At 40.0% G+C, this 26,991-nt stretch overlaps 1 protein-coding gene across 2 annotated transcripts; it reads right to left on the bottom strand.

Annotated features, from left to right (window-relative positions):
• Positions 1–18,629: 18,629 nt before the first annotated feature.
• Positions 18,630–20,596, bottom strand: LOC132482112 (spindlin-2). 2 transcript variants are annotated; one of them, XM_060087177.1, is made up of 2 exons: positions 20,335–20,596; positions 18,630–19,663 (listed from the first exon to the last, which is right to left on the bottom strand). In XM_060087177.1, the coding sequence occupies exon 2, from the start codon at positions 19,640–19,642 to the stop codon at positions 18,866–18,868; it is 777 nt and encodes a 258-aa protein (XP_059943160.1). In that variant the 5' UTR covers positions 19,643–19,663; positions 20,335–20,596; the 3' UTR covers positions 18,630–18,865. The 2 variants fall into 2 exon arrangements, with proteins under 2 accessions (XP_059943160.1, XP_059943161.1); XM_060087178.1 differs by having other exon boundaries at positions 18,630–19,644.
• Between the last annotated feature and the right edge of the window lie 6,395 nt (positions 20,597–26,991).

The raw sequence follows: 26,991 nt of genomic DNA, 5'->3' as shown, positions 1-26,991 counted from the left end.
CAAATGGGCTTCCTAGTGTGTGGAACCTTTCCTCCTTCACAGCTCCCTCCAACAGGTGCAGGTCCCACCACTATTATTTGTCTCTGTTTTTTTCTTTTTTCGTTTGCCCTACCCAGGTACATGTGGAGTTTCTTGCTTTTTGGGAAGTCTGAGGTCTTCTGCCAGCTTTCAGTAGGTGTTCTGTAGGAGTCGTTCCACATGTAGATGTATTTCTGATGTATCTGTGAGCAGGAAGTTGATCTCTGCGTCTAACTCTTCTGCCATCTTGAAGCTCCTCCCCTCTCCCTTTTATTCTGAGCCATGTGGATGACAGGTGCTTGTTGCTCCAGCCAGGCATCAGGGCTTTGCCTCTGAGGTGGGACAGCCAAGTTCAGGACATTGGTCCACAAGAGGCATCCCAGCTCCATGTTATATCAAATGCTAAAAATCTCAGAGATATGTCCATCTCAGCACCACGACCTAGCTCCACTTAACGAATAGCATCCTACAGTGCGGGACACCCTAAGCCAAACAAAAATAAAGAGATCCACACAACTTCAGCCATTAGCAGAGAGGGTGCCGCTAATCATTATAAGGTCACAGACATTCCAAAACACACCACCAGACGTGGATCTGCCTGCAAGAAAGACAAGATCCAGCCTCATCCACCAGAACACAGGCAAAGGTCCCTTCCACTAGGAAGCCTACACAGCCCACTGAACCGAACTTAGCCACTGGGGACAGACACCAAAAACAATGGGAACTACACACCTGCAGCGTGAGAAAATGAGATCCCAAACACAGAAAGTCAAGCAAAATGAGAAGACAGAGAAACACACAGCAGATGAAGGAGTAAGGAAATCCTCACCAGACCTAAAAAATGAAGAGGAAATAGGCAGTGTACCTCAAAAAGAATTTAGAATAATGATAGGAAACATCATCCAATATCTTGGATTTAGAATGGAGAAAATACAAGAAATGTTTAATAAGGAACTAGAAGAACTATAGTTCAAGCAAACACTGATGAACAACACAATAAATGAAATTAAAAAGTCTCTAGAAGGATCAATAGGAGAATAACTAGGCAGAAGAATGGATAAGTGACCTGGAATATAAAATAATGGAAATAACTACTGAAGAGTAGAATAAAGAAAAAGGAATGAAAAGAATTGAGGACAGTCTCAGATACCTATGGGACAATATTAAATGTACCAACATTCAAATTATAGGAGTCCCAGAAGAAGAGAAAAAGAAAGGGACTGAGAAAATATCTGAAGAGATTATACTTGAAAATTCCTCTAATATGAGAAAGGAAATAGTTAATCAAGTCCGAAAAAACTACAACCAAGTTACTCTACCCAGCAAGGATCTCATTCAGATTTGATGGAGAAATTAAAACGTTTACAGACAAGCAAAACCTGAGAGAGTTCAGCACCAGCAAACCAGCTTTACAGGAACTTCTCTAGGCAAGAAACACAAGAGGAGGAAAAGACCTACAATAACAAACCCAAAACAATTAAGAAACTGGGAATAGGAACATACATATCGATAGTTACCTTAAATGTAAGCGGTTTAAATGTTCTCACCAAAAGACATAGACTGGCTGAATAGATACAAAAACAAGACCCATATATATATACTGTCTACAAGAGACCCACTTCAGGGCTTCCCGGGTGGTGCAATGGTTGAGAGTCCTCCTGCTTATGCAGGGCACACAGGTTTATGCCCCGATCTGGGAAGATCCAACATGACGCAGAGCAGCTGGGCCCGTGAGCCATGGCTGCTGAGCCTGTGCATCCGGAGCATGTGCTCTGCAATGGGAGAGGCCACAACAGTAGAGAGGCCAGTGTACAGCAAAAAAAAAAAAAAAAAAAAAGAGAGAGACACACTTCAGACCTAGGGACACATAAAGACTGAAAGTGAGGGCATGGAAAAAGATATTCCATGCAAATGGAAACCAAAAGAAAGCTGGAGTAGCAATTCTCATATCAGACAAAATAGACTTTAAAATAAAGACTATTGGAAGAGACAAAGAAGGACACTACATAATGATTAATGGATCGATCCAAGAAGAAGATATAACAATTGTTAATATTTATGCACCCAACATAGGAGCACCTCAATACCTAAGGCAAATACTAACAGCCATAAAAGGGGAAATCGAGAATAACACATTCATAGTAGGGGACTTCAACACCCCACTTTAACCAATGGACAGATTATCCAAAATGAAAATAAATAAGGAAACACAAGCTTTAAATGATACATTAAGCAAGATGGACTTAATTGATATTTATAGGACATTCTATCCAAAAACAACAGAATACACATTTTTCTCAAGTGCTCATGGAACATTCTCCAGGGTAGATCATATCTTGGGTCACAAATCAAGCCTTGGTAAATTTTAAAAAATTGGAATTGTATCAAGTATCTTTTTCGATGACAACACTATGAGACAGGATATCAATTAAAGGAAAAGATCTGTAAAAAAACAAACACATGGAGGCTAAACAATACACTACTTAGTAACGAAGTGATCACTGAAGAAATCAAAGAGGAAATCAAAAAATACCTAGAAACAAATAATCGAGACACCACGACGCAAAACCTATGAGATGCAGCAAAAGCGGTTCTAAGAGGGAAGTTTATAGGAATACAATCCCACCTTAAGAAACAGGAAACATCTCGAGTAAATAACCTGAACTTGCACCTAAAGCAATTAGAGAAAGAAGAACAAAAAAACCCAAAGTTAGCTGAAGAAAAGAAATCATAAAGATCAGATCAGAAATAAATGAAAAAAATTGAAGGAAACGATAACAAAGATCAATAAAACTAGAATCTGGTTCTTTGAGAAGATAAACAAAATTGATAAACCATTAGCCAGACTCATCAAGAAAAAAACGGAGAAGACTCAACTCAATAGAATTAGAAATGAAAAAGGAATAGTAACAACTGACATTGCAGAAATACAAAAGGTTATGAGAGATGACTACAGCAACTCTATGCCAATAAATGGAAATCCTGGAAGAAATGGACAAATTTTTAGAACTGCACAACCTGCCAAGACTGAGTCAGGAAGAAATAGAAAATATGAACAGACCAATCACAAGCACTGAAATTGAAACTGTGATAAAAAATCTTCCAACAAACAAAAGCCCGGGACCAGATGGCTTCACAGGTGAATTCTATCAAACATTTAGAGAAGAGCTAACACCTATCCTTCTCAAACTCTTCCAAAATATAGCAGAGGGAGGAACACTCCCAAACTCATTCTACAATGCCACCATCGCCCTGGTACCAAAACCAGGCAAGGATGTCACAAAGAAAGAAAACTACAGGCCAATATCACTGGTGAACATAGATGCAAAGCAATCTTGAGAACATAAAACGGAGCTGGAGGAATCAGCCTCCCTGACTTCAGACTATACTACAAAGCTACAGTAATCAAGACAGGGTGGTACTGGCACAAAAACAGAAAGATAGATCAATGGAACAGGAGAGAAAGCCCAGAGATAAACCCACGCACATATGGTCATCTTCTTTTTGAAAAAGGATGCAGGAATGTACAGTGGAGAAAATACAGCCTCTTCAATAAGTGGTGCTGGAAAAGCTGGACAGGGACATGTAAAAGTATGAGATTAGATCACTCCCTAACACCATACACAAAAATAAGCTCAAAATGGATTAAAGACCTAAGTGTAAGGCCAGAAACTCTCAAACTCTTAGAGGAAAACATAGGCAGAACACTCTATGACATAAATCACAGCAGGATCATTTTTGACCTACGTACTACTGAAATGGAAATAAAAACGAAAATAAAGAAATGGGACCTAATGAAACTTCAAAGCTTTTGCACAGCAAAGGAAACCATAAACAAGACCAAAAGACAACCCTCAGATTGAGAGAAAATGTTTGCAAATGAAGGAACTGACAAAGGATTAATCTCCAAAATTTATAAGCAGCTCATGCAGCTCAATAGCAAAAAAACTAACAACCCAATCCAAAAATGGGTAGAAGACCTAAATAGACATTTCTCCAAAGAAGATATACAGACTGCCAACAAACACATGAAAGAATGCTCAACGTCATTAATCATTAGAGAAATGCAAATCAAAACTACAATGAGATATCATCTCACACCAGTCAGAATGACCATCATCAAGAAATCTAGAAACAATAAATGCTGGAGAGGGTGTGGAGAAAAGGGAACACCCTTGCACTGCTGGTGGGAATGTGAATTGGTACAGCCACTATGGAGAACAGAATGGACGTTCCTTAAAAAACTACAAATAGAACTACCATATGACCCAGCAATCCCACTACTGGGCATATACCCTGAGAAAACCATAATTCAAAAAGAGTCATGTACCAAAATGTTCACTGCAGCTCTATTTACAATAGCCCGGATATGGAAACAACCTAAGTATCCATCATCAAATGAATGGATAAAGAAGACGTGGCCCATGTATACAGTGGAATATTACTAAGCCATAAAAAGAAACGAAATTGAGCTATTTGTAGTGAGGTGGATCGACCTAGAGTCTGTCACACAGAGTGAAGTAAGTCAGAAAGAGAAAGACAAATACCGTATGCTAACACATATATATGTGGAATTTAAGAAAAAAATAATGTAATGAAGACCCTAGGGGTAAGACAGGAATAAAGACACAGACCTTCTAGAGAATGGACTTGAGGATATGGGAAGGGGGAAGGGTAAGATGTGACAAAGCGAGAGAATGACATGGACATATATACCCTACCAAACGTAAAATAGATAGCTAGTGGGAAGCAGCCTCACAGCACAGGGAGATCAGCTTGGTGCTTTGTGGCCACCTAGAGGGGTGGGATAAGGAGGGTGGGAGGGAGGGAGATGCAAGAGGGAAGAGATATGGGAACATATGTATATGTATCACTGATTCACTGTGTTATAAAGCAGAAATTAACACACCATTGTAAAGCAATTATACTCCAATAAAGATGTAAAAAAAAACAGTCATGTACCAAAATTTTCATTGCAGCTCTATTGACAATAGACAGGAGATGGAATCAACCTAAATGTCCACGATCGGCTGAATGAATAAAGAAGATGTGGCACATATATACAATGGAATATTACCCAGCTATAAAAAGAAATGAAATTGAGTTATTTGTGGTAAGGTGGATGGACCTAGAGTCTGTCATACAGAGTGAAGTAAGTCAGAAAGAGAAAAACAAATATCGTATTCTAACACATATATATTGAATCTAAAAAAATAAAAAAAAATAGAAATTGTCATGAAGAACCTAGGGGCAAGACGGGAATAAAGACGCAGACCTACTACAGAATGGACTTGAGGACACGGTTAGGGGGAAGTGTAAGCTCGGAGAAAGTGAGAGAGTGGCATGGGCATATATACACTACCAAATGTAAAATAGATAGCTAGTGGGAAGCAGCCGCATAGCACAGGTAGATCCGCTCGGTGCTTTGTGTCCACCTAGAGAGGTGGGATAGGGAGGATGGGAGGGAGGGAGACGCAAGAGGGAAAAGATATGGGGTATATGTATATGTATAACTGATTCACTTTGTTATTAAGCAGAAACTGACACACCATTGTAAAGCAGTTCCAGTCCAATAAAGATGTTTAAGAAAAAAACAAACTGCTTTTGCTGCATCGCATAGGTTTTGAGCCATCCTGTTTTCATTGTCGTTTGATTCTAGGAATTTTTTGATTTCATATCTGATTTCTTCAGTGATCTCTTGCTTATTTAGTAGTGTACTGTTTGGCCTCCATGTGTGTGTATTTTTTATATTTTTTTTGCCTCTAATTTATGTCTAGTTTTAAAGCATTGTGCTCAGAAAATATACGTGATACAATTTCAATTTTCTTAAATTTATGGAGTGTTGATTTGTCACCCATGATATGATCTATGCTGGAGAATGTTCCATGAGCACTTGAGAAGAAAGTGTATTCTGTTGTTTTTGAATGTAATGTACTATAATAATCAATTAAGTCCATCTTGTTTGATGTGTTGTTTAAAGTTTGTTTCCTTATTTATTTTCAGTTGTGATGATCTGTCCATTGCTGATAGTTGGGTATTAACGTTCCATACTATTTTTGTGTTACTGTTGATTTCCCCCTTTATAGCTGTTAGCATTTGCCTTATGTATTGAGGTGCTCCTATGTTGAGTGCATATACATTTACAATAGTTTTATCTTCTTCTTGGATGATCCTTTGAACATTATGTAGAGTCTTTCTTTGTGTCTTGTAATAGTCTTTATTTTAAAGTCTATTTTGTCTGACATGAGAATAGCTATTCCAGCTTTCTTTTGATTTCCATTTGCATGGAATATCTTTTCCCATCCCATCACTTTCAGTCTGCATCTGTCCCTAGGTCTGAAATGGGTCTCTTGTAGACAACATATATATGGCTGTGTTTTTTTGTATCCATTCATCCAGTCTATGTCTGTTGGTTGGAGCATTTAATCCATTTACATTTAAGGTAGTTATCGATATGTGTGTTCATATTATGATTTTGTTAATTGTTTTGTTTTTGTCATTGTAGGTCTCCTCCTTCTCTTGTGTTTCCTGTCTACAGCAGTCCCTTTAGCATTTTTTTGTAAAGCTGTTTCATGGTGCTGAATTCTCTCGACATTTGCTTATTTGTAAAATTTTGATTTCTGCATTGAATCTGAATGAGATCTTTGCTGGGTAGGGTAATCTTGGTTTTAGGTTTTTCTCTTTCATCACTTTAAATATTTCCTGTCACTCCCTTCTGTCTTGCAGAGTTTCTGCTGAATATTCAGCTGTTAACCTTATGTGGGTTCCCTTGTATGTTATTTGTTGCTTTTCCCTTGCTGTTTTTAATATGTTTTCTTTGTATTTAATTTTTGACGGTTTTAATTAATAAGTATCTTGGCATATTTCTCCTTGGATTTATCCTCTATGGGACTCTCTGTGCTTCCTGGACTTGATTAACTATTTCCTTTTCCATATTAGGGAAGTTTTCAACTATAATCTCTTCAAATATTTTCTCAGTACCTTTCTTTTTCTCTTCTTCTTCTGGGACCCCTATCATTCGAATGTTGGTGCATTTAATGTTGTCCCAGGGGTCTCTGAAACTGTCCTCAGCTCTTTTCATTCTTTTTTCTTTATTCTGCTCTGCAGCAGTTATTTCCACTATTTTATCTTCCACGTCACTTATCCGTTCTTCTGCCTCAGTTATTCTGCTATTGATCCCATCTAGATCATTTTTAATTTCATTTATTGTGTTGTTCATCATTGTTTGTTTGCTCTTTAGTTCTTCTATTTCCTTGTTAAACGTTTCTTTGGTTTTCTGTATTTTATTTCCAATATTTTGGATCATCTTTATTATCAGTACTCTGAATTCTTATTCAGGTAAAATGCCTATTTTCTCTTCATTTGTTTGATGTGGTGGGTTTTTACCTTGCTCTTTCATCTGCTGCATATTTCTCTGTCTTCTCATTTTGTTTAACTTACTGTGTTTGTGGTCTCCTTTTCAAAATCTGCAGGTTCGTAGTTTCCTTTGTTTTTGGTGTCTGCCCCCAGTGGGTAAGGTTGGTCCAGTGGCTTGTGGTATAGGCTTCCTTGTGGAAGGGACTAGTGTCTTTGTTCTGATGGGTGGGGCTGGATCTTGTCTTTTTAGTGCGCTGTTTTATGTCTTGTGGTGTGTTTTGGGGTGCCTGCGAACATAGTATTGCAGCATAGTATGTAGGTAGTAGGCAATCTCTCTGCTAATTGGTGGACTTATGTTCCTGTCTTGTTAGTTGTTTGGCATGGGGCATCCAGCGCTGGACCTTGCTGGCTGCTGGGTGGAGCTGTGTCTTGTTTGACATGGAGATCTCTGGGAGAGCTCTCACCTGTTGTCATTACGTGGGGCCGGGAGATCTCTGGTGGTCCAGTGTCCTGAACTTGGCTCTTCCACCTCAGAGGCTCAGGCCTGACACCAGGCCGGAGCACCAAGACCCCATCAGCAACACAGCTATTTCAGAGTTCCAAGAAGTCACTGGGTTGTCACTTACTGTAACATGGTCTTGATTCAAGACTGTGTGTGCAAGGGAGCCATTTTCACTTTCAACATTAAGCATGTCATGGGGTTTTCAGTCTGTGGCTCTGCACATTGGAAACACAGCCGTCACTGGTTGAGCATCTTTTATACATCATTTGCTATTTCCAAGCCTCACACAGCCCTATTGTTTTTGCTCCCTTCTGCCTTTCCTTTAAAATCAGAGGATTGATGAACTATTGAGGCTTTTGGAAATGTTGCTAGCAGGGAAGCAGGTCCATTTGCAACATCAGAATTGATCTTAGGCTTCTTGTCTCCCTTGTATATTATTTGTTTCTTTATCCTTGATGCTTTTAATATTCTCTCTTTGACTTTCACTTTTGTCATTTCAATTATAATGTGTCTTGGTTTTTTCCTCTTAGTTGAAACCTGTCTGGAACTCTCTGAGCTTCCTGGATTTGAGTTACTCTTTCCTTTCCCAGGTTAGGGAGGTTTCCAGCTAGTATGTCTTCAAATATTTTCTCAGGCCCTTTCTCTCTCTCTTTTCTTTCTGGGACCCCTATAATGAAAATATTAGCACACTTGATGTTTTTCCAGAAGTCTCTTAACATGTCCGTAATTTCTTTTCATTCTTTTCTTCTTTTTTTCTGATTCCTTCTAGTGTATTTTTAATTTAGTTACTGTATTTTTCATCTCTGTCTGGTTGTTCTTTATATTTTCTCTTTGTTAAAAACTTCTAACTTTTGCTCTGTGCATCCAGCCTTCTTCTGAGTTCTTTGATCATCTTTCTGATCACTACCCTCAACTCTTTCCCAGGTAGATTGTCTATCTGCACTTCAGTTAGTTTTTCTTCTGGGTTTTTGTCCTTATTCCTTCATGTGGAACATAGTATTCTGCACTTCTTTTTGTCTAAGTTATTATTATTATTATTATTATTATTATTATTATTATTATTATTATTATTATTATTTGCGGTATGCCGGCCTCTCACTGTTGTGGCCTCTCCCATTGTGGAGCACAGGCTCTGGACGTGCAGGCCCAGCAGCCATGGCTCACAGGCCTAGCCACTCTGCGGCATGTGGGATCTTCCCGGACTGGGACACGAACCTGTGTCCCCTGCATCGGCAGGCGGACTCTCAACCACTGCATCACCAGGAAGCCCCCACTATTTGTATTTTTAAGTATGTGGTGTTAGTTATGTGTTTTGACTTTGGAGAAGTTGCCTGTTTAGGAGACGTCCTATGCACCCCAACAGTTTACTTCCCCTCTTGTCACTCACCTATATGCTCAAAGTGTCCCCTGTAAGAGGGCTGCATAGGTCCCTCTGTTGTGGCAGACTTACTGTCTGCACAGTCCAGAGGCTTGGTTGGTCCCTAACCTGGTTGGTTGCCAGGCCTTGCCTTATGTTGTTGCTGCTAGCTGCTGTTTCAGAGCCTGGTCTTGAGGAGCCTTTCTGCAGAACCCTAGGGGGCCCTTGTGCTAGTGCTGGCTCCTTGGTGTGTGGATTCTGTGTTCTGAAGACTCCAGGGCTGTTGCCTGCCCACTGAAAGGTAAAGTCACATCCTTGGATTAGTGCTGGACTACTGGCACACAGAGCTGATCCTGGAGTCTGGCTTCAGGACCTAGGGACCTAGGAACCCCAGAGCTTGTTTCAGATAGTTGGTTTTTAGGGTGGTTCCTAACATGGTTAGGTATGTTTTCCGGGGTGTCCCCAAGCTTGTGTTGGACTGCTAGTGTGAGGGCCAAGGTCCATCTGGTTCCAGGGTAGGTCTGGCCTCTTTGGGAGGCCTGGGTTTGCAGGCTGCCATATCGTGGTTTTCTTGCATCTGGTATCTGCCCCCTGGTTGGTGAGGCTGTTCTGGGGGCTCATGCAGGGTTCCTGGAGGGCAGGGATGTTTTCTGCCCACTGGTGAGTGGAGCTGGGTCTTGATCCTCTGGTGGGCATGGGTATATCTAGGGATGCATCTAGGGTCAGCTGTGGGCCCAGGAATTCTTTAGAAAGCCTGTCCGCTGATGGTTTGGACTGCATTCTTGCCTTTTTAGTTGGGTGGCCTGAGGTGTCCCAGCACTGGCACTTATAGGCTGTTGGGTGGGGCCAGGTCTTGGTGTTAATGAGCTAGAGGCAGGATCCCAAAGTGGCAGCATCTAACAGCAGTGTTCATGTGGTAGAATGTTCCCAAATATGACTGCACCAGTGTCTATGTCCCTAGGGTATGCCACAACTACCCTCTCTTCCTGCCTCTCCAGGAGACTCTCCAATACAAGCAGGTAGGTCTGGTCCAGGCTCTTATCAAATTACTGCTTTTGCCCTGAGTCTTGGTGCATTTGAGATTTGTGTGTATCCTTTAAGAGTAAAGTCTCTATTTCCCCTATTCCTGTGACACTCCTGAAATTAAGCCCCACTGGCCTGCTCTGTGGGCTTGTCTTCCTGGTGCAGGACCCCTTGGGCTGGGTAGCCTGCCATGAGGCTTAGAACTCTCATCCTGTGGGAGAACTTCTGCAATATAATTATTCTTCATTTTGTAGGTCACCCACCCGGGTGTGTGGACTTGATTATATTGCAAGTCCACCCCACCTACCTGTCTCCTTTTGCTTCCTTCTTTATATTTTTACTTGTAGAATATCTTTTCTGGTAGGTTCCAGTCTTTTTCATTCATGGTTGTTCTGCAAATATTTGTGATTTTGGTGGGCTTGTGAGAGGAGGTGAACTCAGGGTCTTTCTACTCCACCATCTTGGCCAGTCTCCTCCTCTGAATATTTTTAAAATAGCTGATTTATGTCTTTAAGTCCAATCTTTTCCCTTCCTCAGGGACAGTTTATACCGATTGCTCTTTTTCTTATATATGGTATATAACTTCTTATTTCTTACATGTTTTGTATTTTTGTTTGAGAACTGGACATTTAAAATAACATAATATGGCAATACTAGAATTATGTTTCTCCCATCCCCAAGGTTTGTTTTATTGCTGTTCGTTATAATAGTTGTTGTGTGTTTCATGACTTTTCTGAACTAATTCTGTAATATTTGTACTTATTCATGTATGTCTATTGAAGTCTCAAATTCAATGAGCTTAGCAGTCAACAAGTAATCTGTCAACAAATAATCTGATTAAACCTTAATCACTTGGTACCAATAAGTCTCCCAGTCACTTTGTGTATGTTGGCATATATAGAACCAGGTAGTTTACCACTCTGCCTTAGCCTTCACTTACTGCTTTCAGAGAGCCTAAAGGTCCACCATAAATGAGAGTTTAGGGAAATAATGTCCTTCCTGATCATGCACAAAGCCCTACACATGAAGGTGGCTTTCCATATCCCCAGGAATACTTCAGATATTTTCAAATCCCCTAAGGACACTTCATTCCTCATTTATTTTATTTAGTCTATCATTTGCCTCAAACTGTTATCCATTAACTCAGGCAGTTGTGCTCTTAAAACATTGAACAAATGCTCTCCCCACCTCCCCAGAATCTATTAGTATTGGATAAGTTTGAGTGAGGTAGAATAAACACAAGCCTTTTGATTGACATCTTCAATGGAACCACCAAACAAGTCAAATTATGTCTTTTGGAGGGAAGCTCCAGCCTCATTCTGCTCTTTCCAATACTCGGAATGTGGCCTGTTATTGTTCAAGGTACTGAGGACTGGAGACTGGGAGATTAGATTGGAATAATTTATAATACCATGAAGCTCACTGTTCTTACTGAGATTCATTTATTTTTCTTAACAAAATATTCCCTGGGTTGCTGCAAGCCTTTGATTAATTTCCAGAGCTCTCAAAATGTTGATTCTGATAACTTTTTCTGATATTACCTTTATATACAGGCAAACTTTTGGAGGTGCTTACTTTGCCATTTCATGGATGCCTTTACTATTAACCTCTTTTTATTGTGATAAAATTTATAGAACATAAAATTTGCCTTTTAATCATTGTTAACTTACTGTATCTCTGAATTTGCCTATTCAGATAATCCTTACAAATAAAGTCATATAGTATTTGTCCTTTTCTGTCTGGCTTTTTTCACTTAGTACAGCTTTTTTATGGTTCATTATCATTGCAGCATCTATTAGAACTTTATTCCCTTTTCTTACTGAGTAATATTCCATTGTAAGTATATATTATATATCTTAGTCAATTTAGGTTGCTATAGCAAAATACCATAAAGTGTGTGTCATATAAGCAACAGAAACTTATTTCTTACAGTTCAGTAGGCTGGAAGTCCAAGAAACTGAGCATGGAACTCAGCATGGTTGGATTCTGGTGAGGGTCCTTTTCTAGGTCAATTATTTTCATTCATATGTTATTCATATGTTATTATGTTTTTAGTATATGGTTATATCTACAAAAAAGACAGCATTGTCTTGAATGTTTTAAAAATTTTATTAATGTTGGCTAACTGCAAACAGGCAGATATTGCTTCCCTTTGTTAGTGATTCCAATTGGATAGTCATCAGCCCCAGAGACTTATATCTCAAAGAGCTCATTATAGTTGTGGGACCCCAAAGGTAGAGAGTATGACACAGTTTGTTGGACAAATATGACACAGCAGAATGTTGTTTTGGCCCACAATTAAAGACGCTAATTTGTGAGTACCTGATATAAAGAACCAAACACAATGTCCAAGCAATCACAGTTTTCAATATCCAGAGGATCCAGTTAGCTGCTGGGCTTCTTTTTTGGTGGAGAGGGGGTTTAAAAAGACAATTTTTCTTTGACTGTTTGGAGGACTGAATATTATAAATCTGCCCACATACTACTGAGAAACATTACTTAGTAAGCAGACTCTTGAATTTTGTTGGGGATTTTCAGCCACTCTTTCTAGCCTGGGCAGTTGAGACTAAGGCTTCTGACTACCATCAGGATATCAAGTATATAGTGGAAAATTTGGAAATCAGAGTGTAGAAGCACTTGTTCTAAATTCTGACCTATTAAAGTTTGGCAAACACCAGTGGAGTTTAAGTAACCCTGAAGAAGAACAAGAAACATATATTGGAGACCTTTTCACCTGAATGCTAAAAGATCTTGACCCTCAGATGTCAGTAGTATGGGAAAGAAGGTGTTGTCAACATTTAAAAGTGTACCATGTACCATTAGTCTGTGTAATGGATTCAACAAGAGTCACATTGTCTGCAACAGCTGAGAGTATAGGAGAAACAAGTGAATTTGACAATAATCCTCTCTAAGGCTGCAGCTTTTTTGCACATGGCTGTCCTTGAACTTCTTACCACCTATGCTTCCTTCAATTCTTTAAATCTGGGCTGTGATTTTTTTTTTCCTCTTGGGATTCTCTGCACCCAGAAGGGGATAGGGAGGTTGATGGAAGAATGATTTATGCACCTCACTAATACTCCTCTACATGTGGCTGAATTTCATCTGGCACTTATGGGGCAGAGAAATACAAGTATCTGTTCCCACTATATATTCAGATTAGAGGTAACAACTAGAGTGCACAGAATTGGCCCAAATGGTTTCACTCAGAAGGTCATACTGGCTTTCTTTTCCCACCTTAAACCCAGCCCAATCCCCATTAGCTCATTTTTGATGCCATTTTCTTCCAGAGGTCTGGGTAAAATAGTGACTTGAGCATCCATATCTAACAGGCCCACAGAAGTTTCACACTTTCCCTTTGCCAAAATTTCCCATCATACTCAGACAGGTGTATATGACCTTTGACCCCATTGGGGACAGGGAGCCCTCAGCTCTCATCCTGCAACTACTTCCCCAATTCCACCTCATTAAAAGATGAAGGACTATTTATGCACAGTTGATCTGTACATTCACCATCAATTCTCATAAATTACCCTCAAATTCTATTAACTGGCTGGTGAGGTCCTTATTCTTCCTCTTACAGAAAGCCATGTCTCTGTCTGCATTTTATCCTCATTGCTACAAGTATCAAGAAGAGTGAAGATTATGAAATTTTACCATATTTGTGAGCTAACAAGTTACCAGCCACAGTTTCTTGGGTGCCAGTAGAATATATGAGACTTTTGGTCAGAGACAAAGGATAGTTTATTATTTACAGTAATAAAAATAGCCTGAATATCAGTGTTTTTACCCTATAAGCCTGAGTCCCACTTCCTACAGGGTGATGAAGAATGGTTACATGACACATACATATAAAGTAAGCTTCATTACAAAGGAGGAAACATCAGTTTGGGAACCTCAAACTTTTATATTGAGCAGTAAGCATCCCTTCCCTTTGCTCTTGAAAGAGACATTATCTTTATTATACTGGAGTAAGCATTCCTGCCTTTTGTTCCAGAGGGAATCACTATCTTCCAAAGACTCTAAGCAATCCTGCTTTTTACTTCAGAGAGAGAGAGTTACTATCTCTATCTTCCAAAGCTGTTGACCGCTCAAACACCTTTCAAAAGACATCTCAAAAGAAAGAATTCTCAGTGTTTTGCTTGCCAGATGTACAGTAACATGTGAGACACACGCAGAATTGCCTTCCAACAATATATAAGAATGAAATTGCTGGAAATATACCATCTTCTATCTAGGCTATCACTAGATAATGACAAATTTCTCTCTGACAAACTCTCACCTAGAGAGTATAGGATCTCCCACTTGTTTAACTGGTCAATATGTATTTTCAAACTTCACATGTGTAGCTGATCTAACGTGTGTGAGATCATGTTACTTTAATTTTCATTTTCCTAGTTACTGATGAGATTCATATAGTTAACAAATGTTTATTAAACACTTACGGTATGCCAGATACTCTTCTAAGGAAGAAAACTCATGCACTCTCAGGGTTTACATTCTGGTAGGGAAACAATAAACATATTAACTAAATAAACTATGTAGTATGTTAGAAGAGGACATATTATGGACAAGATACAATAAGGTAATTGGCAGCAGATCAAGGTAATGTATATTTGTTGACTGTGATCTATTAGTGAATTCACTATTAATATATTTTACCCAGTGTTCTATGGACTCTATTATTTTCTCACTGAATATATTTTTCTTTAATTCATCTTAATTATCACAGTTTGTAACCTTATCTCATTGACTCCACTTTGTATATGATGATTTTTGATATTTGGGGCTTGCATATTTTATTTTATTTTATTTTATTTATTTATTTATTTATTTATTTTTGCGGTATGCGGGCCTCTCACTGTTGTGGCCTCCCCCGTTGCGGAGCACAGGCTCCGGACGCGCAGGCTCCGGACGCGCAGGCTCAGCGGCCATGGCTCATGGGCCCAGCCGCTCCGCGGCATATGGGATCCTCCCAGACCGGGGCACGAACCCGTATCCCCTGCATCGGCAGGCGGACTCTCAACCACTTGCGCCACCAGGGAGGCCCGGGGCTTGCATATTTTAAAATAAACATATCAAACTTTCCCTTCATGACTTGCACATTTTTTGCCTGTAAAATAAATCTTTCCCATTTACATAGGGAAAAAAACCCACTCACTTTCATCTTATACTCAAATTTTATAAGTATTATCTTCTAAATGTAAGCATTAACATTTTTCCATGAGGAATTTCTTTTGTGTGTAGGATGCGATGAAGGGATTTATGCTTATTTTTTTTTTTGCCATATGGGAAACAGATTAATGGAGCACCATTTATTGAATAAAATGTCTTTTCATCATTCATCTGAAATATCACTTCTATTATGATATAAGTTTCCTATATGTAAATCTATTTTTAGGTCTCTACTCTGTTTCATTGGTATATTTTATCTCCCTTTTCCCAACCTTGACCACAAACAGATTACACTCCAGATTTTCCAGAATGATCCTGTGAAAAATATAAAACAAATCATATCCAGCCTCTGCTGGAAATACTCGAATGACTCCCCTCTACACTCACTGTAAAGGTCAAATTCCATACTAGACAATCCAAGGCTCCAAGCTATCTGCTTCTCCCAGATCCACATCACCTCTCTGAACTCACTTCCTGATTTTCTCTACTTTGCTCACTCAGCTCCAGCCATGCTGGTATCCTCAGTGTTCCGTGAACATGCCAGGCCTACTTCTGCCTTGGGACCTCAGCACTTGCTGTCCTGCTACCTGGAACGCTCCTTCCCCAGACAGCCACAGGGCCAGTTCTCTCATTTCCTTCAGGCCTTTACTCAAAAACCAGGCTCTCAGTGAGGCCCTCGCTTCAGCCTCCTCCCTAGAATTTCAGTCCCCCTGTTCTTTGCTTTATTTTTTCCTTCTTAACACTTATCACTTTGAAAATACTTTATATTTGACTTATTGTCTCTTGGCTACTGTCTGTCTCTCACACTAATATGAAAGTTCCATGAAGATAAGTTTATTTCTTTCTTTCTTTTGTTTATAACCATATCATAAGGACCTGTGGGTAAAAGACTGCCTGGCAGAGAGACCACCTGAAGTAAGTATTGGTGAGATGAAAATAGAGCAAATAAATTAAAAAGCAAATTGGGCTAAAGTAAGCCAAATGGGGGCTAGGCAGTTTTCCCTGGGTCTAGCCCCAAAACTACCAATGCAAGTGTCTCCAGGAGACAACTGGGCATTTTATTAGAGGAAAGCAGGACAACTGGGGGTATGGCCGCATTGAGAGAGCATTCTGAGTCTAAAATGGCTGAGCCCTTCCTCAGAGCCAGCTGCTTGTATCCTTGTTGGAATGTGGGCCCTAATCCTTGGTCTATTGTTTTTGTTTTTATTTTTTCAGGTAAGCTAGAAATGTGGATATTTGAAATGTGAAATCCCCTAAATGTCTAAGTAGCTAATTTTAAAATGGAGAATGATAAAAACATGATGATCAAGCAAAATATGACAGCGGGCTGAAATTGGCCCATGAGTGGCCTGCAGGTGTTTGCTAGACTGAATTATGTGATGTATGAAAGAAAACTTATCCCTGTTCTGGTGAGGTGGGCTTGCCTTGTGTAATTCTTGAGGCAAACAGCTTCAGGCCGTGTTGGGTGGAGAGAATGAACTGGAATTACCAACATCTTTCAACTCCTAGAAACTCCCTGCCTCCCCCTCTCCCTGCTATGCCTGGAGTTAAGGAAGCCTGGGCAGTGGGGAGTCACCAGGACTGTTTCTTTGAGGGTAGGGGTATATTTCAGTGAAGTGTGGAGTGGGAAAACCAGAGAGAGGGTTTTGAAGGAAACTTCCACAGCTGGACCGGGGAAAAGAAAGAAGGAGAGAAGGACAAAGACCCATGTGTTGGGACATTGTATCTCTGAGGGAATTTATTGGGGGTTACCACACCCTCTCCCCACCAACCACCTATGTGGTACCATACAGTCGAAGGACTTAGTTATACAAAGTCACAACTCTCCGCCCAACCCAACTGTGCATGTCATCTATCTCACCTGGAAACAGAGCTGCACAAATTTCCATCACAGCTCCCAGTGTGTGTGAAGTGGGCAAGACTGGTCAGGAGGTACCTGTGAAAGGTCAGTAGCCAATGGCTTTGTCGAGATATAACCCGAATGGGGCTTCTGGAGGCAGCAGACCTCCATCTGGTGAAGCACTGGGTGGAGCCACCTGTGGTTTCAGGCAACTGCTGAAAGAAGCATGGACAGTCAAGTATTCCCCATGCCTGGGAGAGAAACATTAAGCTCAGTCCTCTGATGCCCCTCCTCTGTAAGGAGGCCAGGTATAGTCCCGGGGGAGGAAGAATAGTGAGGAGAGTGCTGTACCTGGGTTTAGCAAGTTTCCATTTTTCTGGATAAAATGCTTTCCAAATGCAAGGTGGCACATCTCTTAAATTCTGAGCACCCCACTGACCTGTTCCCCACAAGAATCGTTTATTCAGTGTAGGGAAAGGGAACCAAGACCTTCAGGTCTGAGATTTACGGCTCTTGGGTCCTCTGGAAAATACGAGGAAGCTGCCCACAGGCCCCTGCTTATGGAGTGCCATGTTAGTGTGTTTAGGCTGAGGGTTGAGGTTCTGCTCAGCAGGTGTGGCATGGACTACCTGATATTATAAAAGCCTTTTAGATATAAACTTGGCTCCTGCTTAACTCTTGAGACATTCCTGTCAAAATGTCCTTCTAGGGAAGCTCCAATCCACCTGGTTTCTTTGACGTTTGCCACCTCCTTTGGGCACAGAGCTAGGGAGGACAATTTGGATACTGCCAGAAGTCCTCTTTTTCCTTGGGTCTTCCCATCTCTCATGGACCCCACTCCCCATATCTTGTTATCTGTATGCTCACTCCCTCTGTCAGTCTTTCATCTTAGAATTCCTCCTTCCTCGATGTTCCTCCCCTTCTGGCCCCTCACTCATGCATAGACCTCCATTTGAGTATCCTTTTAGCCTCTCCCCAGATCTCTGCCAACTTCATCTTTCTCTCCTTTGCTCTAGATCTCTTCTAAACATCTTTGTGTCCCTCTCTACTCAATTTATTCTGTCTGTTTTCCTCTAAGCCTCAAGATCTCACTCTCCCTCTGTTATTCTTCACCCCCTCCCAGTTGGGTGCCTCCCCCTCTTAGGTCATCCCTCCCGCTAGGGAGCCTCTCCATTTCTGACCCCTCCCCACCTCCTCCTAAGCAGCCACCTCCCCTTCTCCCTTCCCCCACAGCCCATCTCTAGTTCCTTCTCCTCCCCCCTCCCTAGACCAGACCAGCTAAGTCCTATTCCATTTTTAGATGACTGATTATGATACTAGCTGAACTTTATTCACAGCCTGAATTTACAACTGTTCCTTCCTTTCATGCCCCATCCACCAAACACACCCATCGTTTCAACATGACAAATTCCTTACACACAGCGTGTCATGGCCACATAAATTTGTATTTTTCAGGACAAAACAACAGTTATGCTGGCAAAGATGTCGGATTAACAGGGACCCTAAAGCTTTCAATACACTGAAAAGTAACATTATTTTGCATGTCTACAAAGTACACATTTGTTTTCACAAATGTGGCAAAGTTTACCCTTAACAGTTAGGACTTTTTCACCAAATCATAGACATAGATATGGAAATCATCATCAAACTTGATGAAATAAACAGAAGGCTTGGCTTTAACTTGGTGAATGACTTTGCCTGTCCTTTTGGAGCCATCTTCTTTGGTATATTCTACATGTTTACCTATGAGGCCATCTATAACTCCTTCTGGCTCCCTCTCTTTTGGAGAAGACTCACTGGACTCTGGCATGATATGGAGGTCACCTTCTTTATAATCATCTAAAAGCTGGTACATGTACAAGACAGGATCTTTCTCATAGGTAATATAAAACCAGGCTTTCAAGATGGGTGCTTGGGCTAAGACCATCCCCCTCCATCCATCCTTAGAACCATGCTCACCCTCAAACATATGCTCCACAGCTTTCCCAATTATGGTGTTTGCAAGGTGCACATCTCTGACTCGAGAAAATGGCACCTTATCAGGAAGGATTTTAAGCTTTAAAATCCTTTCATCTCTGTGAAGTTCCAGTCCATAGACACAGTCAATTCCATCATATTTCACCAGATAAAGAGAAGGATTTATAGGCACCTGATCCAGAACGGTTCCTTTCCATTGGGTGATGCTCTCATTGCCTTCCTTCCATCCGTGTGAAATCCTGCAGCCCACGATGTTCCTGCGGGGCTGGGACGAAGGTCTGCCTCTCTGCTTCTTTTGAGAAGTCTTTTTCTTCCTCATACTTGCAGACCCATTGTGGCCATCGACAATTTCCCTGGTTTGCTGCCCTGCAGCTGCCTTTTTGTGAGGGGTCTTCATACCTGCAGGGGGAGGAAGAGGCTAGGGAGAAACATTTAGTGTACTATAGTGTGAGGCTTTTTCCTCTGCATTGCAAATTCCCTGGGCACCAGGTATTTGTATTACCGCCCAAGTTATTCACGTGTCCAGCAGGGATGCTGGCTATCAAAATACTATTGGATGCTTGCCAACATTGTCCTCCCTGCAAACTTATTTGGCTGTGCTGGAGGGTTGGAGAGGTGATGGTTTTGGTGGTTGAGGCCCCAGCACGAGGGAGCAGGCTCCTTTGGCTAATGCCTTATCTTGTTACCATACTGTGGTCCCCACACTAAACACAGATATTCACCATTTATTAGCTCCCACCCTGTCTCTCCATTTGCACTTACATAGTCTCCTTTTCCCCTGCTCATTGCCGTCTGCTCTTCATCTGTTTTGCCTCCCATCCCCATGGCTTCTGCTTGTTGTTCACCTCTCCTTCATATCTGTTCCTTGTTATCCCCATTTTGCCGCTGGGTGCCCAGAACAAATCTATTTCTTTTTCTGGGGCCACCTTTGTATACCATCCAGGTGCTCTTCGGCTCCCCCTACCCCCACCCTCCCATCCCCAAATCACCCTTGTCAGTCTCCCTCATCTCCAGTTCCAGCACACACCCCAATCTTCCCTCCTGGCACCCACCAACCCTCATCCTCCGATTCTCTAGTCCAGCGCCCACCTCCCCAATTCCGGGGATCGCAGGCCTCACGTGTCCAAATCGGACACCTCACTGCTGCCTCCGCTGTGAGCCTGTGGTGAAAGAGAATCAGCAAGCGACGAGTTCGGAGTTTGCAAGAGCTGGGAGGGGAGGATCCTTAGGCGACAAGCGTGTCTAGGAGGACAGCAGATCAGGAGAAAAGGATGGCGGCAGTGTCTCCAACACCGGACTCGCGGGCCCTCCACCTCCTTGTTGGCGGTGATGGCCCCTCTGCCACATCGGGATCCCAGAAGCCGCTGCCGCAGCCGCAGTCTCCTCCCTCTTACCGTCGCGCAGCTTCCTGCCAGGAGAGAGGCCTCCCCTTCCTGCCAAACACTGCCACCCTCCCCGCCCCCGCCACTCTCAAGCCCACCTCTGCCCTGGGTCTGGGAGGAGTTTCTATCTCCCGCCCCCACCCCCTTTCCAAAATCTGGAGCCGCCTTGCCTTGCCCACAGCTCCCCACCCCGACTGCTTTGCCCCCGCTCTCAAGTTTAGGGCCCCCGTTTCCCCCACCCCTACCCCACCCCCACCTCAGTGCCCCTACACCATCTGCTTTCCATCTTCCAAGAATTCCCCTTTTCTTTTCCCGCTGTGCCCTTCGGATGTTATTCTCTATATACGGAAACCTGCCTTTCCTGCCATTTAAAGGGATTTGAGGTAGGACAGGAGAAATGCGCTGGTGCTTCGTCTGCCATCTTGACACAATCTAGGTAATTTTTACTGTCTGGTCATTTCCAGACTTTACTTCTTGAAGGTTTTTTTTTCCTTTTCTTCTTCACAGATTGCAAAAGAATTGCATGCACAATGTGAACACTGTAAAATTCAGAAAATTCACTTGAAGAAAATAATCCACCCTAAATCCACTGTAAATCTCATTCCCTAGGGCTTCAAGCAAAATATGAACACTCATTATTTCCCTAACCTTTTTTCTAAAATCTCTTAGAAATCTGGGGTCATCTTGCAAACTCAGTTCTTAATAATTATTTGTAACATCATTTTTATGGTATTTTGAAAATACAGTGTATACAGCAATATTACAAGTACTAAATACTTTCCATTAAAATTTTTACTTGTTTTTATTGAAGCATTTTAAAATAAAGTAAAATATTATCAATAAAATGTAATCCTCCTTTTTTCTCTAACCCTGATCCTATTACCTTCCTCCTCTCTAACGCTAACAATCATCATTCAAATTTTACATATCCTAACCCTCTTTATATTTATATTCATACATATATTATTTACAAATGGATATTATTCATTATGTTTTTCATAATTATTTTTTAAAGCTCATTATGAAGGCTAATTAATTACTCCATACTGTGAGGGAAAGAGAATCATTCTCTTTCAATGGACCGCACCTGATATTTCTGGAAGATGGCTCTGGGTCCTTATGACCCAGGTATATATATGTACTGTGCAACTGAAGAATATGCCACACTTTGCAAAACTAACCAATCATGTACTTAAACAACCTTATTTAGCACTTCCTTTTTAAAGTGTATGTATATGTCCACTCACAGATATTCAAGAAAATGTTTTGTTTTGTTTTGTTTTTCTTAAAAAGACCTTTTAAGCAAGCCTGAAATAGAACTCTGATAAGTCTTGTAATCTAACTTGGCTGAGCTTTATTCTGAACATAAGTTTAATCATGTGTATGTTATTTTTCTGGATCTTGCTTTTGTTATGCAATATTTTGTTTTTAAATTTCTCTGTATTATATCTCGAACATTCCTAGTTACCCTCAAACTCTATTGCGGAGTATACATATATGACATTTTTGTCATTCATTTAACAATATATTCAACCTCCATTCTCTCGGTGGTCATTTGGTTCATTTCAATATTTCATTATTACAAATAATGATAAAATGAATAGCTTCCTGGACTTGTTCCAGAGTTTCTGCAGTGTGTACACTGGAAAAAGAAATACTGAGTTGTAGGTATAAGCAATTCAAAATTCCTATATGTTGCCAAATTCCTACATTAATTCGTTGTACCAAATTATGGTATAATCAGCATGGTAGGTATTCCATCTTCTCCACATTCTAGTCAACCCTTGATATTTTCATATTTTCAGAGTGTGCCAAACTAGTGACTGAGGAGTGGTAGCTCATTGTTTTATTTTACATTTTTCTGATTATTAGTGAGTTTTAACTTATTTTCCTGTTTTTTTTTTTGCCATTCAGTCCTTCAGTCCTATTGTGCGTTTCTCTTCATATCTTTCTTTTAAATTGTTTAGCTTTTTAAAATTTTTAAAAATATTTTTGATTCTGAAGTTAGCCAGTTCCCCATATTTTATATGTATTTTTTATTTACACATGAAATATTGGTGTCCATTCCCCTTTTAAATGATTAGAATATTGCAAATAAATATTTACAACATTCACAATCACTGTTGCTCTATGCCCCAGATTGTTCTCTGTTATGAACTTGCTGATTTGCCTTCTCTACTTATGTACCCATAGAAAATGTATTTTGCATATTATTTAATGCAGCATACTGTTAATTTTGAGACATTTTTATTTTGTGTACCAATAAAAAAGAAAATAACCACCAATTAAACTGTGATAAATCATGAATTAAAAGACATATGCCACATTTAGAGATGTTAGAATGTGAAAAACTAATAAAAAGGAAAAGTATAAGGAAAGTAAATGGAAAGAGTAGGATGCTACATTTTCTTTAAAAATATGTAGAAAAACTTGGTCTTTGATGAAATATGGCATTATTGGTGAATTTTTAAGCATAAATTATGCCATATTGTTTATATTTTCTACAACTTACTTTTGCATTAAGCAGTATGTTTTGGGGTTATATTACCATTAGAACATGTTGTTAGTTTTTCCATTTCAAAAATACCCTCTTCTGATTTCACTTATCCTTTCAGCTACCACCTCATATTTCTACTCCCTTTTGCAACAAAACTCCTTGAAAGAATTTCCTATCCATTGTCTTCAATATTTTCCTCCCATTGTCTCTCAAACCTACTCCTACTCTAGTCTGGCTCCCCTGTCCACTCCCCCATGACTCCATGAAAACTGTTCTTGTTAGGTCATCAATGACCACCAATTTTCATTTATTAATCTCTATCATTCTTTATCTATAAGTGGCCTTTGATCATCCCATCTTCCTTGAAAATCTTCTATTTCTGACACTAAGGATCCCACACTCTCCAGGTTTTTCTGGTAGATCACTGGCTACCTCTTAGTCTTCTAAAATGTGTTCTTCCTTATCACTCCCATCTCTTAATGTTGTTGTGTCCCAGGGCTCAGTCAGTAAGATACCTTCTCTATCTACACTCTCCCCTTTGGTGATCTCATCCAGGGTCATGGTTTTAAATGTCATCTAGAAGTTGAAAAGTCTCAAATTAATATATCTTGGCTGACCTCTCTTTGTATTCCAGACTTGTAAATCCAGTTACCTACTTGACTTCTCCATGGGGCTAACAAAGTCAATATATTCACACTAAGGGTCTTGTATTTCCCCCAAAAACCTGCTTCACCTGCAGACCTACCTCCCCATCTCAGTAAATGGCAACTCCATCTTTCCCTTTGCAAAGGCTATAAACTTACTGTCATTCTTTCTCACAGCCCACGTTTAATTCATCATGATTATGTTGGCCCTACTTTCAAAATTTGTCCAAAATCCTACCATTTTTATCACTTTCTCTACTACTATCCTAATTTTAGCCATCCTCATTTCATAACTAGTTTATTGCAAAGGGCTTTATACTGGACTGATTGCTTGTGACCTTGTTCCTTAATAGCCAGATCACATACATCAGACAAAACCTATACTGGCTCCTCATTTCACTCAGAATAAAAGTCAAAGTACTTACTTAGAGTTTCTTACAAGACTATGCATTGTCCAACACTTTTTTCCCTACTCTGTTATCTTTCTGATAACACTACCACTCTCACCAACATGATGCTGAAGTATATAAAATTTCCGTGTTCATAGGTCAGAATAGATTGAATATCAGCAATTCCAAAAGGTTCAACCTATCATCTAACTGTGCTCCTTCCACACTGGGATCATTGGTACTCCTTGAACAAACAAATGGTCTCCCACATTCAGGCTTTTGTGTTTGCATTCCTTCTCATTTAATGTCCTTTTTCACTATCTTAAGTTCTCTACTCATCATAGTCACAATGAGAGCCACATTGAGGACTTCGTTTAAAATTCTTGTCTCAATGCTCCGAATCCTTTTTATTTTGCTCTACTCTTTCTCACACTATTTGTACTAATTAATATATGCTTACTTCTTTTAAAAATACCATCCAAACCTTAGTAGTGCAATATAAAAAAATAATTTCTTACACGTGAAACAGTACAATGCAGGCCTTTCTGGTCAGTGGGCAGCTTTCCTAGAATTGGTAATTCAGAGAAGAAAGCACCTTGATCTCATCAAACCTAGCCATTTTCTATGATTTCATGATCCACAGCCAGATCCTCTCTAACCAGCTGGCCATCAAACAAAGAAAAATAGTTTTCTAGAGTGGTGCTGTCTAATAAAAATATTAAGATAAGTCAAATGTGCAAGGGAGCCAAGAACACTCAATGGAGAAAAGATTGTTTCTTCAATAAATTGTGCTTGGGAAACTGGATATTCACATGTGAAAGAATGAAAATGAACCCCTATCTTACACTATTAATAAAAATTAACTCAAAATGGATTAATGACTTAAATGAGAGACGTGAAGCCATAAAATTTATAGAAGAAAACACAGGAAGAAACTTCCTTGACATCGGTCTTGGCAATGATTTTTTTTGGATATGACACCCAAAGCACAAGCAGCAAAAACAAAAATCAACTGGGACTACATCAAACTAAAAATTTGCACAATAAAAGTAACAGACAACAAAATGAAAAGGCAACCCACAGAATGGGAATAAATATTTGCAAACCACATATCTGATAAAGGGTTAATCTCCAAAATATATAAGGAACTCATACAACTCAATAACAAACAAACACCACAATCCAATTTAAAAAGTGGGCAAATGAATTGAACAGACATTTTTCCAAAGAAGATCTTCAAATGGCCAATAGGTACATGAAAAATTGCTCAACATCACTAATCAGGGAAATGCAAATCAAAACCAAAATGAGGTATCACCTCATACCTGTTACAATATTATTGCCAAAAACACAGGAGATAACAAGTGCTGGCAAGGATGTGGAGAAACGGGAACATTTGTATAATGTTGATGGGAATGTAAATTGCTATAACCACTATGGATAATGGAGGTTCCTCAAAAAATTAAAAATAGAACTATCATACACATAATTGTTCTTACATATAAGAACTATTTATATCATACACATAAAGATTATATCATACATACACATATAAAGATATCATACATACACATACATACACATATAAAGATTTATATCATACACATAAAAATTGAACTATCATACACATAATAGTTCTAAAAATAGAACTATTACACTTCTGGGTATATATTTAAAGGGAACAAAACAAGTTGTCAGAGAGATATATCATTCCTGTGTTTATTGTAGCATTATTCAAAATAGCCAAGTAATGAAAACAGTCTAAATGTCCATCAACAGATGAATGTGCAGTTATGAAAAGAGGAAATCCTGGCATTTACAACAAAATGATGGACCTTGAGGACATTATACTAAGTGAAATAAGTTTAAAAAAGAAAAATACTGTGTGATTCCACTAATACATGGAATCTAAGAAAGACAAACTCATAGAAACAGAGAACAGATTGGCAGTTGCCAGGGTTGAGAGGTGGGAGGTGAGGAGTGGGGGAAATGGGTGAAGGTGGTCAAAGTGTACAGACTTCCAGTTATAAAATGAATAAGTTCTGGGGATTTAATGTACAGCATGGGGCTTCCCTGGTGGCGCAGTGGTTGAGAGTCCGCCTGCTGATGCAGGGGACACGGGTGCGTGCCCTGGTCTGGGAAGATCCCACATGCCACGGAGTGGCTAGGCCCGTGAGCCATGGCTGCTGAGCCTGCACGTCCGGAGCCTGTGCTCCGCAACGGGAGAGACCACAACAGTGAGAGGCCCGCGTACTCAAAAAGAAAAAAAAATGTACAGCATGGTAAGTAGAGTTAAAAATATTGTATGCATATCTGAGAGTTGCTGAAGTAGATTTGAAAAGTTCTCACCACACACATAAAAACGTTGTAAATATGTGAGGTTTTGAATGTGTTAACAAACATTATTGTGGCAATTATTTTTCAATATGTACATATATGAATTCACTACATTGTACACCTTAACTTATACAATGTTACATGTCAATTCCATCTCAAAAAAGCCAAAAAAAGGATGAGTCATATATATATATTTTAAGCATCTTTATTGGTGTATAATTGCTTTAAAATGGTGTGCTAGTTTCTGCTTTATAACAAAGTGAATCAGTTACACATATACATATATCCCCATATCTCTTCCCTCTTGCATCTCCCTCCCACCCACACTCCCTATCCCAGCCCTCTATGTGGTCATAAAGCACCGAGCTGATCTCCCTGTGCGATGCGGCTGCTTCCCAGTAGCTATCTATGTTATATTTGGTAGTGTATATATGCACATGCCACTCTCACTTTCTCCCAGCTTATCCGTCCCCCTCTCTGTGTCCTCAAGTCCATTC

Source organism: Mesoplodon densirostris, chromosome X (assembly GCF_025265405.1).
Source record: "Mesoplodon densirostris isolate mMesDen1 chromosome X, mMesDen1 primary haplotype, whole genome shotgun sequence".
In the NCBI taxonomy this organism is placed as follows: Eukaryota; Metazoa; Chordata; class Mammalia; order Artiodactyla; family Ziphiidae; genus Mesoplodon; species Mesoplodon densirostris.
The sequence above is the reverse complement of the archived record's forward strand: the minus strand, read 5'-3'. Positions and strand labels throughout refer to the sequence as shown.